The sequence below is a fragment of the Cyprinus carpio genome, chromosome A5 (genome assembly GCF_018340385.1).
Source record: "Cyprinus carpio isolate SPL01 chromosome A5, ASM1834038v1, whole genome shotgun sequence".
NCBI classification, from domain to species: Eukaryota; Metazoa; Chordata; class Actinopteri; order Cypriniformes; family Cyprinidae; genus Cyprinus; species Cyprinus carpio.
In genome coordinates, this window is record NC_056576.1 from 38,236,670 (window position 1) to 38,253,097 (window position 16,428).

At 40.2% G+C, this 16,428-nt stretch overlaps 1 protein-coding gene across 2 annotated transcripts in view; it reads left to right on the plus strand.

The window, feature by feature from the left end:
* LOC109090002 (pappalysin-1-like) overlaps nucleotides 1–16,428 on the plus strand; it is a 122,586-nt gene that overhangs the window by 20,708 nt on the left and 85,450 nt on the right. For both annotated transcript variants that reach the window (XM_042757173.1, XM_042757174.1), the window contains exon 8: nucleotides 8,646–9,144. In XM_042757173.1, the coding sequence (XP_042613107.1) occupies nucleotides 8,646–9,144 (499 nt within the window). The remainder of the gene's footprint in view (nucleotides 1–8,645; nucleotides 9,145–16,428) is intronic.

The window sequence follows — 16,428 nt, forward strand, 5'->3', positions numbered from 1 at the left end:
GCAACTCAGGTTCATTGCTTGTGGCATTGTTTCTAAAACACCAATTATTATGTGCCTTGTTGCATGTTTTTCTGCAGTTTCAAAATTAAATTACCAGTGAGTGGTGCTAAAACTCACGTATCACAGCATTTTTATTCCAGGGAGTTCAAATGTCCTGGAAGTGTAGCTAAAAGGATAATTCTCTATCGTGTTGGAAAATAACATGCCCCCCTACACCAAACCCATGTTAAACCTACCCGATAGTGTTAACGAAAGCAAAAGTGATATAAGAACGCATTTGCTGATGCAGCCGCACTATTTTAACAGTAGTTCCGCAAGATTCGTACCTGCTTGCTTCAACTCACAAGTGCAAAGTGTATCGCGTGAGCTACTGAGCAAACCTAATGTGTTAGAAAACATATGAAGCTGTAGTATATGTGACGCTACTGTTCATGAGTATCTGTTTTCAAACCTCACAGCATGTTAAAATAGTTTTGAAGCTAACATAATAGTGTTCAAGGAATTGTGTGAAAGTTCTAACCCTTTATACGCAAAAGGAATGTGTGTGCTTCTGTTTCCAATTCAGTCATAGTAAATGGTGATTTATACTGCCAAGCTCAAAAAAAAAACAAAAAAACACGTACAACTATTTCATACAGGGTATACTCCAAGGCTTCTGACGGGATATGATAGCTTTGTGTGATGAACAGTCACAAAGTCATAGCAGCTCTCAAATATCATTTATGTTTGCAGTTTTCAGACTTTCAGACTAATAACACTAATGTTGTAGGTTCAGTTCCAAGGGAATGCATAAAACGATGAAATGTATACTTTGAATGCAATGCAAGTAATTTTGTATAAGACCATCTGCCAAGTGTATGCTGATATTTTTATTTTATTTTTGTTATTTTTTATTTTATTTTGTTGTGCAGCTTGAGGGCATAAATCACCTCCTTTCAGTGTATGAAAAACAAAGGCCTTATTCATTAATCATTTTGGACAATTTGAAGATTAATCACGTTAAATTACTGCCTGATTCACTACAGGTGTATACTGTACACCTGTAATTTTGTTCTTACCCTCATTCTAATGTTAATTAATGAGTGATTATAAATGAGTCATTTCTATCACAGTAATGATGCCTATAGTGATAATATAATTGAAACATTGACAGCCAGTCAGAATCCATCCCGCTTTAAAGAGCTCAAAGCAGACAAAAAAATTGCAGCACATGATTATAATAAACAGAAACAATTATGGTGCATTGGTGTGGATGCTACCATTATAGTTATCTTTATAGTTAAAATTCTTGATGTGAATGAGCTTTTATGCTGGAAGTGTACAAGGACAAAAATGAAAAGAATAATCTTCATAAAGAATGGTTACCCAATGAGTAAAAATGGCTTAGTTTGAGCAATGGCTGAGAGACACTAAGTTATTTTAGTATAGTTGAGTTCTTATTATACTATTTATCAATATTTTTAATTTTTGATATTTTTATTATTTATTTTGTATTGTGATTTTTAATTAAACTTTTAGTAATTTTATTGTGTCATTGTTATTAATTTTTTTCCCCGTTAATATATCTATATAGTTTTTATTCATTTTTATTTCACTTTCAGTTAGTTATTTTATTGGATCAAGTTAATGAAGATGAAAATGAGATAGAAAGAAATAAACTAGCTGAAAAAAAGCTTAAGTTTTAATATTTCACTTTATTTCAATTAGCATTTAATTTATTTGATAAGTAACACAAATGTATCTTTATTGTTTTAGTTTAATAACTCTGGTTACCATCAGTCACAAGGGCTCTAGGGAAGATGCAGCTCTCTTCAATCTAAATCTATTTGATCATTTATCAATATCATTTATCCATCTTGATCTCAACATTTTTTTACTAGCCCTGTTCCTACATCACACAGAGGCTCCTCGAAGCAGACTTGTGCTCACAGTTCAGTTTACCACAATTACCTTAAGCGGGACGTTTTCAGCCACACTAACCACCAACCCCTCCACTTTCCCTTTTTTCCATGAATGAGCATTTTCCTAGACAAGCTAATACCAAATGGGATTAGCTAATCAAGTGAAAATGCAAGACACTATTTCATGGGTGAATTGTCAGGTCACCTTGAAAACCTGCCCACCCTGCTGTGGCGGCTGAACCCTGACTCTAATACAGGGTTAGTAGTCCACCACGGAGTCATTTAGATAAGAGATGACAGTTATTCATCTTATGAAATGACTACTTGATGAATACATTCATTATAGCTGTTTAAGCTCTTTTTTTAAACATGTTTGCAAGAAGATATGTTCCCATCTTTAAAAAAAAAAAAAAAAAAAGAAAAAAAAAAAAGTTATGCGGCTGGTCAAATGCAGCGTAAGCGAGGTGAGAATGTAAACCTGCAGTATTGAAGACATTTTTATCATATGTTTACTTCTATTCTGGCCACACACATATTCACAATAATAAACGTGTTGAGATGATGTGGCCTGGAAAGCCAAAAACTCAGTGCTCAGTTGATTAAACACTGGAATTTTGTGCACTGCCCAGAAATGAGGTTAGCAAATGGCTTTTGCTGTTGCCAGTTTGGAAATGTACAAAGGAAAAGCAGGAGAACACACGGTCTGCAGTGCCCTGGCTTTTCCCCACATTTGATGAATGTTGGGGTACGTCACTCCCCGTCAAATGAGTTGCTGTTGACTCCAAATATAGCTGGACTGCAGCACATGAGAGGTAATTGCCAGGCTGACATCGAAAGCCTTGTGCGGGCCTCATCCTCAGGTCGCTCAGATTTCTTTTTTTTTTTTTGCCACAGAAATGAGAGAGAATATGAAGGAGAAATTGTCAGACAAAATGGACTTTAACAACATGCGTCAAGCGTGTGGCTGCATTTCTCATTATGCATTACTCCTTTTCTGCTGTTCCTTGCAATTTATTGTTCCTGCTTCAATTCGGATACTGCACAGAACTGGGTTCTTTTTTGTGGTATTTTGTGGATGCAGTGTTCCCTGAAATGTGCACTGTAGTCATTTTGTATTTTGCATGAATGTTTATAGAATTTAAATGAAGCAATAAGTTGTGTTGTGTTAACAAAAAATATAACCTAAGATGAGATGAAAACAAGATGACACCAATACCATTAAACACTAACAGTGACTATATTATTGACAAAAACAAGATGAGACTAAAATTATGTTTCAAACAATAAAAACATCTCAGGTTACGCATGTTACCATGGTTCCTCAAGGGAACGAGACGCTGCGTCGAACGCTATGGGGAACAAGGTGCCCATGCCACCAGACTTCGAAGTCCCTGCCTAGTGTGTATCCAAAGATCACAGCTGAGGCAAGAGTAAAGAAGAGCCTGGAGTGGCTCGCATGTCAAGGCCATAGAACCTCGCAAAGGTGGAGGGCATGGACCATCCTGCAGATTTCTTGTTTAGGCACACCTGCTAAGAAGGCCTTGGAGGCTACCATACCTTGTGTGGAGTGAGCCTTGACTCCCATTGGCGAGGGGAGGTAAGATGACTGAGGGTTTGCTTAGTTGCAGCTAGACCCCTTTTGGGAGGACCATAGCACACGAGCAATTGGTCCATCCTTCTCCACAGGGCAGCTCTGTGGATCTATGCGTCCAGTGTTTGAACTGGTCACATACAATCAAGCTTTTTCTGGTCAGGCTCCCAGAAGGGCACTATTGGTTGTGGTTGTGGAGGGAACCTTCGCACCACGGAGGAAACGTGTCACTAGGGGGTGTCTGCCCATTGACTGGCCACCGAGGGGGACATGGTAGGCCACAATGGCCACCATGTAAACTTTTAAGGTGAAATGGGTCAACCCTGCAGAGAACCTGGCTTGTATAAACTCCAGAACTGTACCAACTGGGCAGCTGGCTGGGTCAAGCTGGCAACCTCTGCACCATGAGGTGAAAAGTTTCCACCTTATGGCGTACAGTTTCCTCATTGAGGGAGCTCTGGATTGGAGGATGGTCTCAACAACCTCAGCTGACAGACTGGATGCTATGAGCTGTGCCCCCTCAGGGGCCACACCCACAGTTTCCACAACTCCGGGCAGGAGTGAATTATTGTACCCTGTGCCTGTGAGAGTAGATCTCTCCTGACTGGGATCTCCCATGGAGAGCCGACGAGGAGCGAGATCAGATCTGAGAACCATACTCGGCCCGGCCAGAACGGGGCTACTAATAACAGCCGAACCCTGTCCTGGTGTACTCTCGCCAGAACAGTGTACAGACGGAAAAGTGTACAGATGAAGCCTTGGCCAAGTCTGCACCATAGCATTCAGTCCCAGGGGAGCTGGATGAACTAGAGAGAACCAGAGGGGACATTGCGATGTCTCCAATGTCTCAAAGAGGTCCACCTGAGCCTGGCCAAATATTCTCCATATCTGCTTCACCACCTTGGGGTGAAGCATCCGTTCCCTGGGCCTCGGGCTCTGTCTCGACAGGATGTCTGCTCCCACTTTGAGATATCCAGGAATGTATACTGCTCTGAGTGAAAGGAGTTTGTCCTGGGACCACACAAGGACCTGGTGTGCCAGCTTGTACAAGGGTCGCGAACGCAGTCCTCCCTGGTGGTTGATGTAAGAGACCACTGATGTGTTGTCGGTGCGCACCAACACATGGTGACCTCTCAGGTCTGGGAGGAAGTGTTTCAATGCTCAATACATGGCCAGCATCTCCAGACAATTGATATTCCATGCATTACACAGTGACAAGGAGCTCCCAACACTGGGCCCTGATTCAAGAACCAAGGTTTCTTCCACATGTCTAAGGCATGGAGGCATCATTGCATGACCTTGAAAGTTCAAAGTGGGTTCCCCCTCTGGGAAAATCCCTTGGTCTTGAGCCACCACTGTAGGGGTCTCATGTACAGCAGGCCAATAGGTATCACATTGGACGCAGCTGCCATTAGACCCAGCAGTCTCTGAAACTGCTTGACAGTGAGTGACTGGCCTTCTCTGACTCTCTTGACTGACGTGAGGATCAAATTGATATGAGCAGGGGACAGACGTGTCTGCATCATGGTCGAATCCCAAACCACGCCTAGATAAGTGGTCCTCTGTAATGGAGAAAGCACACTTTTCTTGGTGTTCAGTCTCAAACCCAGCTCCCCCATATGGGCAAGAACGACATGTCGATGTCGAACCGCCATCTGCTCTGATTGAGCTAAAAGCAACCAATCATCGATATAGTTTAGCATGGGGATGCCCTGCATTCGCAGTGGAGCCAGAGCAGCATCCACACACTTCGTAAACGTGCGGAGTGAGAGTGGAAGGCCGAACGGAAGTACTCGATATTGGTATGCTTTGCCCCTGAAAGCAAACCTCAGAAACTTCCTGTGTTGGGGAAGGATGGAGACATGGAAGTATGCATCTTTGAGATCTATCATGACAAACCAGTCCTCAGACCTGATTTGAGATATGAACAAGAACATGTTTGATGGTGATTGTTTTTGAGTTTAGTGGAATTAATTAGCATTTTTGATGGGTTTGGTTTATGATTGGACACAACCCCCCATCCTTCTTTGGATCTATGAAATACCGGCTGTAAAACCCGGATTCCCTCTCGTGAGGAGGGACCACCTCGATGGCCTCCTTCCTTAATAGGGTATTCACTTCCTGTTCCATAACCAGAGCCTGCTTGGGTCCGACCACAGTTGGAATTACCCTGTTGAATCTCGGCGGTGGAGAGCTGAACTGAATGTGATAGCCTTTTTTTACCGAAAGCAGGACCTATTGAGATACATTTGGCAATAGTTTCCATGCAGCTAAATAATCTACTAAGGGAATCAGTCTCTCGAGACTGACCTCTAGTGTTATCGAGGCAGTTAGATCGGTGCCCTGAAGCAAAGGACCAGCAGGGGGCGACCAATCTAACCCACTCGCATCAGGACTTTTTGTCTGAGGACCTCCTAGCCTGAAGTACGCTCCTCAGATCCGGCTTAGGCTGGGAAGTCCCCGAACTAGAGCTCTGTTTCTGGGCCTCTCCGGAGCTAGAGAGCGCCAAGGGAGGAACCGCTGAAACACCGCCGCTGACCTGCTGCCGCATACCTCTTGCCCACCAGCGCTGTTGTGCGCAGCGGCTTGGAGGGCAGTGCCGGAGCCTTCAGGGACGATGCTGCGCCAGGGGACAGATAGCTGGCTAGCGTCTGTTCCACCAGGGGCATCGCCCTGTAACTGTGCTTACTCAACCCTGCCACATTTCCATAATAATCAGAAGCAGGGATGAAGAGGTAAGCCGAGAAAGGTTTAGCCCACTACCTTGATACCTCGGTGTGGAGGTCGGGGAAAAACGGCATGGAGGTGGTGGCCTCGACCGCAGGAAGCGTTCGTCAAGACTGCTTTGCTCTGGCTCGGGTTGACTCGATTTTTAATTTGTCTACCGCACGAGTTACCACCTCCAACAGCTCCTAATACTGGGGCGATAGTGGGGGCGAGACCTCATCAACGCTCTCCACGTCAACCTCCTCGGAGCAAGACAGGCGAAGTCTCGAGCCCTCACCCCGGGAGGAAGTAGCTGCAGAACAGCCTTCTGAAACCAGATATCGGGCAGATCTGGTGGGTTAAAGGAAAGCGATAGGGACGTGCCTGTCTCCGTTCCCTCCAGCAGATCTAACTGCGAACCCTACGAATGCAGCCGCCGCTCTGCCTCGGCAGAAGCGGGACCAGCACCATGAGGAACGCTGGTGAAGGCTCCCTCCTCAAAGAGAACCTTCCGGGAACAAAGCAGATGCAGTGGGAGACGCTCACAAGGAGGGCAGTTGGCCCCTTCGAGAGCTTACTCTGCATTCTTCGCTCCCAAACAACCCACGCATAGACTGTGTGTATCCCCGCTCATGATGTAGCGTGGGCAGGGAGGAACACACGATCTATAGTGCAACTCGGTCTCTTTATAGTTAGATTTCTCTTTTGCCTTGGGCATGGTGGAGCTTATTATGGACAGACAATGGTAAATAAGACTCACAACACAGATTGAGACTGACAACACACAGAGCGCTTGCTGAAATGACAGAAGGCTGACGCTGGCACTGCCGCACATGCTTTTAAGCTTCCTGGTCGATGACATCACCCGCCTATGACGTCTTGCCTTTCACTGATTACACATGTGATTCAGAGTGTGGTCACGCAGAGGGCGTTCCGCATAGCATTCGACGCAGCTTGAGTTCCTGAAGAGGAACTATTTTTATCCAAAATCTCTTTTTATATTTTCATCAAAAAACAAACAAACAAACAAAAAAATAGTCACCCAAATTGGTTTTAATGCTTGGGGTTGCCAGATGGCACACGTGTAAATCCCACTTATCAGATGTTTTCTGTGCCTATAGGTCAAAGTGTTCCAAATGAAAACAGTCATGAGCAGTGATCGCAATTATAATTTCAAGCAGAATAATTGTCATAATCACTTTAACAATTATGCAGCATGACTAAAATATTATAACTTGACTAAATTCCCACACTTTTACTCAATGAAAACATGACTAAAGGGAACACAGGATAAGTTGACTAAGTAGTGTTTCGTTAACAAAAAATATTTGTTGCCAACCTTTTTTTACATGATAGATGAGACAAAGACAAGACGAAAACAACATCATTAAATGCTAACTGTAACTATATTTCACTGGCGAAAGACAAAACTAAAATGTAATTAAAATAATAATAATAAAAATTTTCCACAGTTGTGGTCTGCAAAATGTTAATTTACTAAAATGAGAGGGATCATACAAAATACATTTTTTATTTTTTTTTATTTAGTACTGACCTGAATAAGATATTCATCATAAATGACAAAAAAAAAAAAACAAAAAAAAAACAGGTAAAAACATTTTTAAGAATCAAGCATATTTAAACTTTTGAAAGGGGTCTTTTTATAAATTATTTTCTCTTGTGGACTATATGTAAATGTATTGTATGTGAAATATCTTATTCAGGTCAGTACTAAATTAATAATAATAATAATAATAATAATAATAATAATAATAATAATAATAATAATAATAATAATAATAAATAAATACATGTATTTTTTATGATTATTTTGTTAAAATAATTAACATTTTGCAGATACTGCAAAGTTTATGTAAAATTTTTACCACAACTGTATACCAAAATCTTAAAAAAATAATAACAATAAAAAAAGATGAAAGTGTATCAAACAACAATAATGATCAGTAATTGCCATTATAATTTTGAGAAAATTCATTAGTGTTATTAGTTTAACCATAAGTTTTTTTAGTTGACTAAAACTAGACTAAAATTCCAAGACTAAAACTTGAATAAAAAGAAAAAACAGGGAGGACATTTGAAACCTGACAAAATTAACACTAGTAGTAAGTTATACTATTTATGAAATTTAAGGCCTGTACTCTGTTTGCAAAAGCTTGACTTGGGTTTCGTAGAGAAAATCTGGTTCATATATATATATATATATATATATATATAAATGATGATATATATTTTTTTTTTTTTGCAAGCCTCAAGTTACTGTAGTTCTCCTTCTACTAGATCACAGTAATTGCTTTTTTATCTATTTTAAACAGATGCATTTACAGTTGTCCTGTCATGAACTGGTAAAAGAATATCAAAAAGAAGACAGCATACCACAAATGAAAACTTTGAAATTCTGACTATAATGCATTTGCTGCCTTTCTTAGGACCTCCAGATGTAGAGCAGGCATGTGAGCCCAGCGTCCGCACGTGGAGTCCACATAATGGCATGGATCTAGGAATGGTGCCTCCTCCCTGCCCTCTGCAAGGCTGCATGTTACAGCTGGAGTTTGCATATCCAGTGGTCCCTGACTCCCTCACAGTGTGGGTGACCTTCTCCTCCCAAGAGGAAACCATTCTGCCTGCCATCCACAATATTATCTTATTGACTGTTGGTGGAAACAACCTGTCTCTGGGTCCCAGCAATTTGTTCTGTGATACACCGCTGACCATCAAGCTGGATGTGCATGAGAAGGTGTACGGCGTGCAGTTTTTCACCATGGAGCAACATTTGGAAATTGATGCTACTCTGCTCACGTCCAAACCCGACTGTCCACTTTGTCGAGAATGTGAGCTGCTGCACTATAGGCTCCTGCGACAGCCACCATTTGTTCACGCACCCCAGGGGATCATGCTGAGAGACTCAATGCGAAGATACGTGGACAGGTGAGTCTTTTGAATAAATAAATATAATGAATAATGTGCTCTTCAAATTGTTCATTTACACGGTACCTAATGCAATGAATACACTGTATTGTATTATTGTAAAGATGCTAACGATTCTATATTATATAAAATAGTATAATTTTTATATATTTTTTTTATATATATTTATTTATTTAAAATTTTTTAATGCAATTATGTTTTCAGGCTCTGGCAAATGTTTAGATACTCTTGCTACCTCTTCCAGAAAATATCGTATTGACTTTGGAACTTGTCTTCGATTTGGAGCTGTTTTACCACAGAATAAAACTAACGTAATTCAAAGTTGGAGTGCGAAATGTGCCTGGTCAGCATTAGGCACATCAAATCCCCGCTCAAATCTTGTGGTGTCTCTCTGTTCTTTTTTCAATTCTCGAATGAAGCCAAAAGAAACAAAGAGAAGGATGCAGCTGTTGGTTGTTTTCCGTCTAGCGCCTGGCATTAGAATGCCAGTTAATGCCATCTGTGCCATCTTGAGGTTCTTCTGGCCTCGGCCAGGCACCTCTGGTTTGGGCAGTTATATACTAACACTTTCCAACTTAAGGCCAGATACTGGGTCTCTGGTCAGCATTTCTGTATTAGCCACTTCAGCATGCATGTGAAATTAAGGGTTTAACTTGCCACCCACTGATATTGTAGCTCAACATTGCAGAGTGTTTCCAATAGTTTTGGGAAATGTGCAGATCACAGAATTATCTACCACCAGCATAGATTAGTTTTGCACAGACAATTATCACAGTACAATGATCACAGTAGAGGAGAACGGGGATGGGTGTAAGAGGGGGCCAGTTGTAACACTTTTATTTGAAGCATCTAATGTAGAAATTATGTACAGGGATGGAAGGTTTTATAGGTTTAATGTGGTTTGCATGTCCAGTATTTTCTTTCCAAGTAAATTCCAGTATTTCGGATTGATTGAGGTGTTTACATGAATGATTTTCCAATTGAGCTACCAATTATTAACAGATTATTAACATATTATTACACTATCGGGGAAAAAAGTACAGAAACTGTCACTGAGGCAGTACCCTTTAAAAAGCTAATAATATATATAATTTAGGTACTAATATTTACACTTTAGGTACAAATCTACCTTTAAGGTGCACAAATTCACCCTTTTGGGTTAAATAAAGTAAATAGGTACAAAAGTATACAATCCCAGTGACAGCTTTTGTACCTTATTTATTTATGTATTTATTTATTTTGAGAGTTCAGGTTGTCCATAAACATTGCCACTGAAGTATTGTTGCAGTTAATTAAATAATGGTACACTGATGTGTATTGATGATTGACCATTTGTGATGCCACCTGCTGCTTAGGAGTAGAGTCACTGAAGATACAACAAGATATATAAATAAAATGTATGGTAATAGTGCTCCTGTAGCTCAAGGGGTAGAGCATTGCGTTACCAAGCGCAAGGTTGGGGGTTCGATTCCCCGGGAACACATGATAGGTAAAAATTGATAGCCTGAATGCACTGTAAGTCGCTGTGGATAAAAGCATCTGCTAAATGCATAAATTTAATAGGGTGTATTACTATACTGGACTTGATGCAGGTGTGCAGATGTATCACATTGGCACAGACTGACACTTTTTCCACTTCCACAGTTTATAGGACTTTTTCCTCCCCATAGTGTGCAACCTCTTTCTCCACTATACTGTAGCTGAATAAAACAGACATGTTTTTGATCTGATGTGAGGTAGGTAAGGTTTTGGCTCAAGTAAATTGTGGTCAACTCACAGCTGGGTTTGAGAGTCTGTTTTCTGAGTGACGTTGATTCTGAGATCTGAATCAATTACAATCACATATTTTGAGGTCCCATGCATTCATGACCTCAGCTCTGATCCAAGAAAGATATTGATCTTTGGTAAATATGCTCTGACACCTCTACCTAATTTGGGTCACCCATGTCTCTCTCTCACTTGGCACTCTCTCATTAATTTGAATGGGGAGCCTTAGGTTTTGGATTCATACATCATGGGACCTTAAGATATATGAGAGTAGGGTCGAAGCTCTGGAACATAGGAGTAAATCACGGAGGGAGGGTTGACCCTGCATGTGTGTGACTCTGGCCTTCAGAAAACCCCCAGCCATCTGCTATTCCTCTCCCTGACCTGGCCTTCTTTGCTGTCATGGCTTCAAAGAGCACCCCTGCTTTGAGCTGACAGGACCCCCCTGCCAATGAGAGAGAGGCCAAGACAACGGCCAACTCACCCGCTTTAGGGGCCCTCAGCCTCCTGGAACCTGGTCCCCCTTGGTCTAAGACTCTCACCTCTGTCATGTCAAGTTCACTGACTATGGCATTCCAAAAACTCCACCCTCCTACCAGCTCCACTGCTAATGATGGAACAATTACAGAGGTTTGATTTGGCGCCCCACAGTCCTTAATCTCACTGGACAATTGCATTTGTGTACAATTAAGTGCATTTGAGAGAAATTAGCATTTTAACATTCTAGATGTTTCATTGTTTATCAAAAACGTGTCCTTTGACCACTTTTGAAAATTTTCAAGGGTTTTAGTTAAGACAGTGTTAGGTCTTTCTTTGGAACAATGTTATTTCATTACTGTGTGTAGGATCCTTTCATGTTTACTTGAAGATCCTCCTAGTTCCTAATTACATTTGGACCAAAAAGTTCAGAACAAGAATTTGGCGTAGATTATGTGTAAACTGATGTAAGTTGCATAGGGAACGTACATGTGCTATACACCGCTGTAGAGCTTTTGACGTCATAACTGACCACAGTAATCCCTGTTTACCAGAAGTCATGTTCCAAAGGAAGATTTGCACTGTGGAAATGTTGGAGTTTCTCTCTAATGTCACCGCTATGAGTTGATCTCCTTTATGTGTGATTGACATAACTTCTCAACCAGAGCAACTGGGGATGACCCAGCTAATGATTTATCTTCATTGGTGTGTTCACTGTATTACTGCAGTTCCATCATCCCCGACTGAATTACTAGAAATACAAGGAAATCCAAATCTGCTGTGGTTTCGGAAATATGACTTTGTGCGCGCACTGGTGGAGTTGGAATTCTTTGAAAGGTAGACTATTTAGTGAGAACTACTGGCAGGCTGCTGAGATGTTGGCATCTCATTTAAAACCATCAGCTGCCATTTGCCCAGAATGCGACTAAACCTTGTCCATTCTTTTGCAGAAAACACTCGTGCTATTGTTGCTTGTGTTTGGTGTTAATCTGGAGGAGGTTGCTTGAGTAGCTTTTTTTTTTTTTGTCTTAATGCACTTCATAAGTCCTGATGTGTGTTTGTGGTCAGTCTTCCAACGAGTATTATCTCTCTTTTTTTATCAAGAATTCCAGAAGGAGGAATTTTTATTAAATTAAGTTTTGTCTGAGACAATTCGAGAGAAAATACAGTAGGTGACAGATAAATCCATTTATAACTTAAAATTATTATAATTTTAAGGTGTAACAGAAGACATCAACCACTTCTAGTTTCTCTGTCTTTCTTTTTCTCTTTCCAGTTTATAACTTCAACATGAGTTCTATAAGTTATCCACTGAGAATCAAAGGTGCAAACAGATGGTCGCTTAACATGTTGAACTCTGCTTGTGTTTAACCAATAAGCTGCAAGTGCAATTCTGTTGACGTTACCTTATTTCATGCCATGTCATCAACATAGATTTGTGCCATAAGCGTATTGGCGGGCATGTTGATCTCTCAAGAGTGGCTGGCTTACATGAAATCATATGACATCATCAGCTGCACCCATTCAGAACAGATGAGAATACAGTGAGACATGTGCGTTAATAAGACACAGATGAAGTTGTGTTAAAGGGTGGATGTTGAGCAGAGGATGATGGCATGCTCTGAGACTGATTCCTTCAACACCTCAACACATCTGTGAGGAAGAATTTTAGGCAATAGGAAGTGGAACTGCTTCTCCATAGGGATAGTCATGAGTATTCAGAAGTGACGGCAGTCATTCAAAGTCATTCAGTCATTCAAAGATTTGATCAATTTTCATTTGAAATCTAAAAACAGATATACTCAGAAGCATTTTCCAGTTCATCTGATTTTACATCAGCGCTGGTTGTTTTTCCTTAGCTTAGTAAGTAGAAGTTCTTCAGTGCACTTGCAATATATTGTTCATTGAGTGATGCAACATATACTGTAGGCTTCAGATAGCGAGCCACAACCTAAGAACAAGCTTTATTCTTCATTACAATAGTTAGCACAAAAACTCCACTATAACAGAAACTCTTCCAAATACCCAACCCAACATAACTGAATATTCAGTACTAACAAGTCTTTCTCTTTACCCACAAACACACAAAAACATAAAATAATTCTTACTGTAGTTTTGTTTTTAAGCCCAGGAATTATTAAAATATCACTAATGAGCAACTGTTCAAATATTCACTTCACTGGACTTGTAAGATGTCCATAAGTGTTTAAAGTGTGGGTAACATTGTTATATTAGTTCATGCTGTTGTATGATTAAAGAATTTTATGTTAATAGTTTATAAGATGGAAGACGACTAAGACAGAGAAGCACAGTGTGGTCTAAATATCTTGTTCAGTCATGAAACTCTAGAACACGTAGGGTGACAGATCCTTTAAATACGATCTGCTAGCCATCACATCATTTACTATGTGGCACAAGCTGATTCTGCAGCCAGTGAGCTTGCTAGCTCAACATTTAAACAGTCTGGTTCACTGTTTGCTGTAAGCTGGTACTGCAGCACATTTGTCAGAGTTCCTCTGAAACCCTCCACCTCCCCCAGCTCCACATGTCTAGATCTGCTACAGGATTTATGTATGGCTATTCATGCAGCAGCTGTATATCTTACATACTCACAGCAGTGTGTCTGTGAACCTATTGGCAAAAGCAAGCCTCCGTACTTGCTCTGCAACACCATCTGTATCTAGTCTGTCGAGACCAAATACATTAACATTGCCATATCTATTCATTTGCTGAAACTATCCAGAGAGTTAAGATTAAAATAACAAAATACTACAGCTGCGGCATTTGCAGTTTGAGGTAAACACTGAAAGTACTAAACATTTTTACAGTTCACATGTGCATGATGACAAGGCATAATGGACTGTAGGGTTCTGTATAAAAGTTAGCGATTTAGCTAACATTATAGTGGATAAATGATTGAGCAAATATATATATATTTTTCAGGATTTCAAAGTAACATCAATTAGGAAAGTAAACTGAATAACTTTTTATAGATTATCGCAGAGAGTTCTGGTATCATTATATCTCTCTTCCTTCAGCTTGCTCCCTTTTATCAGGGGTTGCCACAGCGGAGTGATCCGCACAACTGATTTGGCACATGTTTTATGCCTGATGCCCTTCCTGCTGCAACCCAGCCCTGAGAGTGCACTAACTCATGCAACCTCAGTGCTGGGACACACTTACTCATTCACAGACACACTCACTATGACCAATTTACTTTGTCCAAACCACCTATACTTCCTGTCTTTGGATTGTGGAGGAAACCGAAGCACCCAGAGGAAACCAACGCAGACACAGAGAGAACATGCAAACTCCACACAGAATGGCATCCTGGATGTCAACCTCCGCCAGGACTCAAAGCAAGGACCTTTTTGCTGTGAGGCAACAGTGCTACCCACTGAGCCACCTTGCCACCCAGTTCTGATATCATTATATACCGTTGATATGATCATGATTATGAGATTGAAAGGCCCAAATTAGACATGAGCCCCCCCCCCCCCCACCCCCACCAAGTCAGTTAAAATGGTGTAGTTCACTCAGTTTTGTCATCATTTACTCACCATCTACTTGTTCCAAACCTGTAAGAGTTTCTTTGGTTAAACACAAAAGAAGATATTCTGAAGAATGTTGGTAACCAAACAGCTGTTGGTAGCCATTGACTTCCATAGTATTTGTTTCTTTACTTTGGAAGTCAATGGCTACATCAACTATATGATAATCAACATTCTTCAAAATATCTTACTTTGTGTTCAAATGCATAAAATAATGACTGTGATGAATTTATTTACTCTAGAGGAATGAAAGGTAGTTTTTTTGGTTTGTTTTTAATAGTCTTGAGTTTGACACTGATTTTTAGTTCGTCTGTCCAGTATAATGCTGAAATATCTACTCTGTTTGTGCATTTGATGATGTGATCCTTTCACATGTGTGTGTTTTCACACACTTTGACCTGGACTTGCAATCTCAAAAATTGCCATGGTCAAAGCAGTTTTCCTGTTATAAATCTCCTTACACATACTGAAGTTGAAGGTTTATGTGTGGTACATCCGTATGTGTGTGTGTGTGTGTGTTTGTGTTGTGCAAATTGCTTATATGTGTTTTTCTTGTTTCATTTTATGGGATTTTCATAATGTTTTTCCCCTAGTCCAAAACACAGGCAAATTGCTGCGTAAACCTTTTGCTGGTGTCATTCACGTCAAGTGCTAATTTGCATGATTTGTTTTGCCTCTTATTAAATGTTACTGCTTCCCTACCCATTAGAACAGGCACCTTATAACTCTGCTGACGGCCGCTCAAAAAGACTTGGCCTCACGTGAACCTGTGGTGTTCGTAATAAACGTAATGTCCATAGTGCTCTGGTAATTTGGCAGTGTTGATTTGTTAATCAGCAGAGAAGTGCTTGCGTTTCACTTGGGGAATGAGTCCAACATAAATGCAAATAATGAAGGCTTTGTGTATTTTCTCTCGCTCATGTTGGCACTTTAATAATGACTGGTGTACGTGTGTGTCTGTTTGGGTAGCTTTGGAAAGCTGTGAGATTTGGGGTTTCTGTCTTTTAGTTAATGCACATGCTCTTGTGTAGCTTGTAGTTTACAAAATACTGTATGTGGATGTGAGTATAGAAAAATGCACATGCAGGTTCCGTGTGCTAGTGTGCATACGTGGCTTTCTTTGTGGTGAGCTTTGTCTGAAATTAATTAAGGGGTGTAACAGTAAGCAGAGTTTAGCTGTTTTCAATTGTAACATCACAGATGTGTGAATATTGATCATTCAAATAGAACACACAAAACACCCGAAAAAACAAGTTTGCTTAATTGTATTAAATGTACACTTTTACTGTAGATTACTTCAATTCTTACACAAAAATTGCAGACAATGTAATAATACAATTATTATACAATACAATAAAATTATACAATAAAATACCACTTAAATGTACTTAAAGACAGACACTTTCATTACTTTCTTAACTTAAATTCACTTTAAAAATGTATAATAATGTCAAATTCAAAGTTTTGCCTTAAAATATAAATCATTATG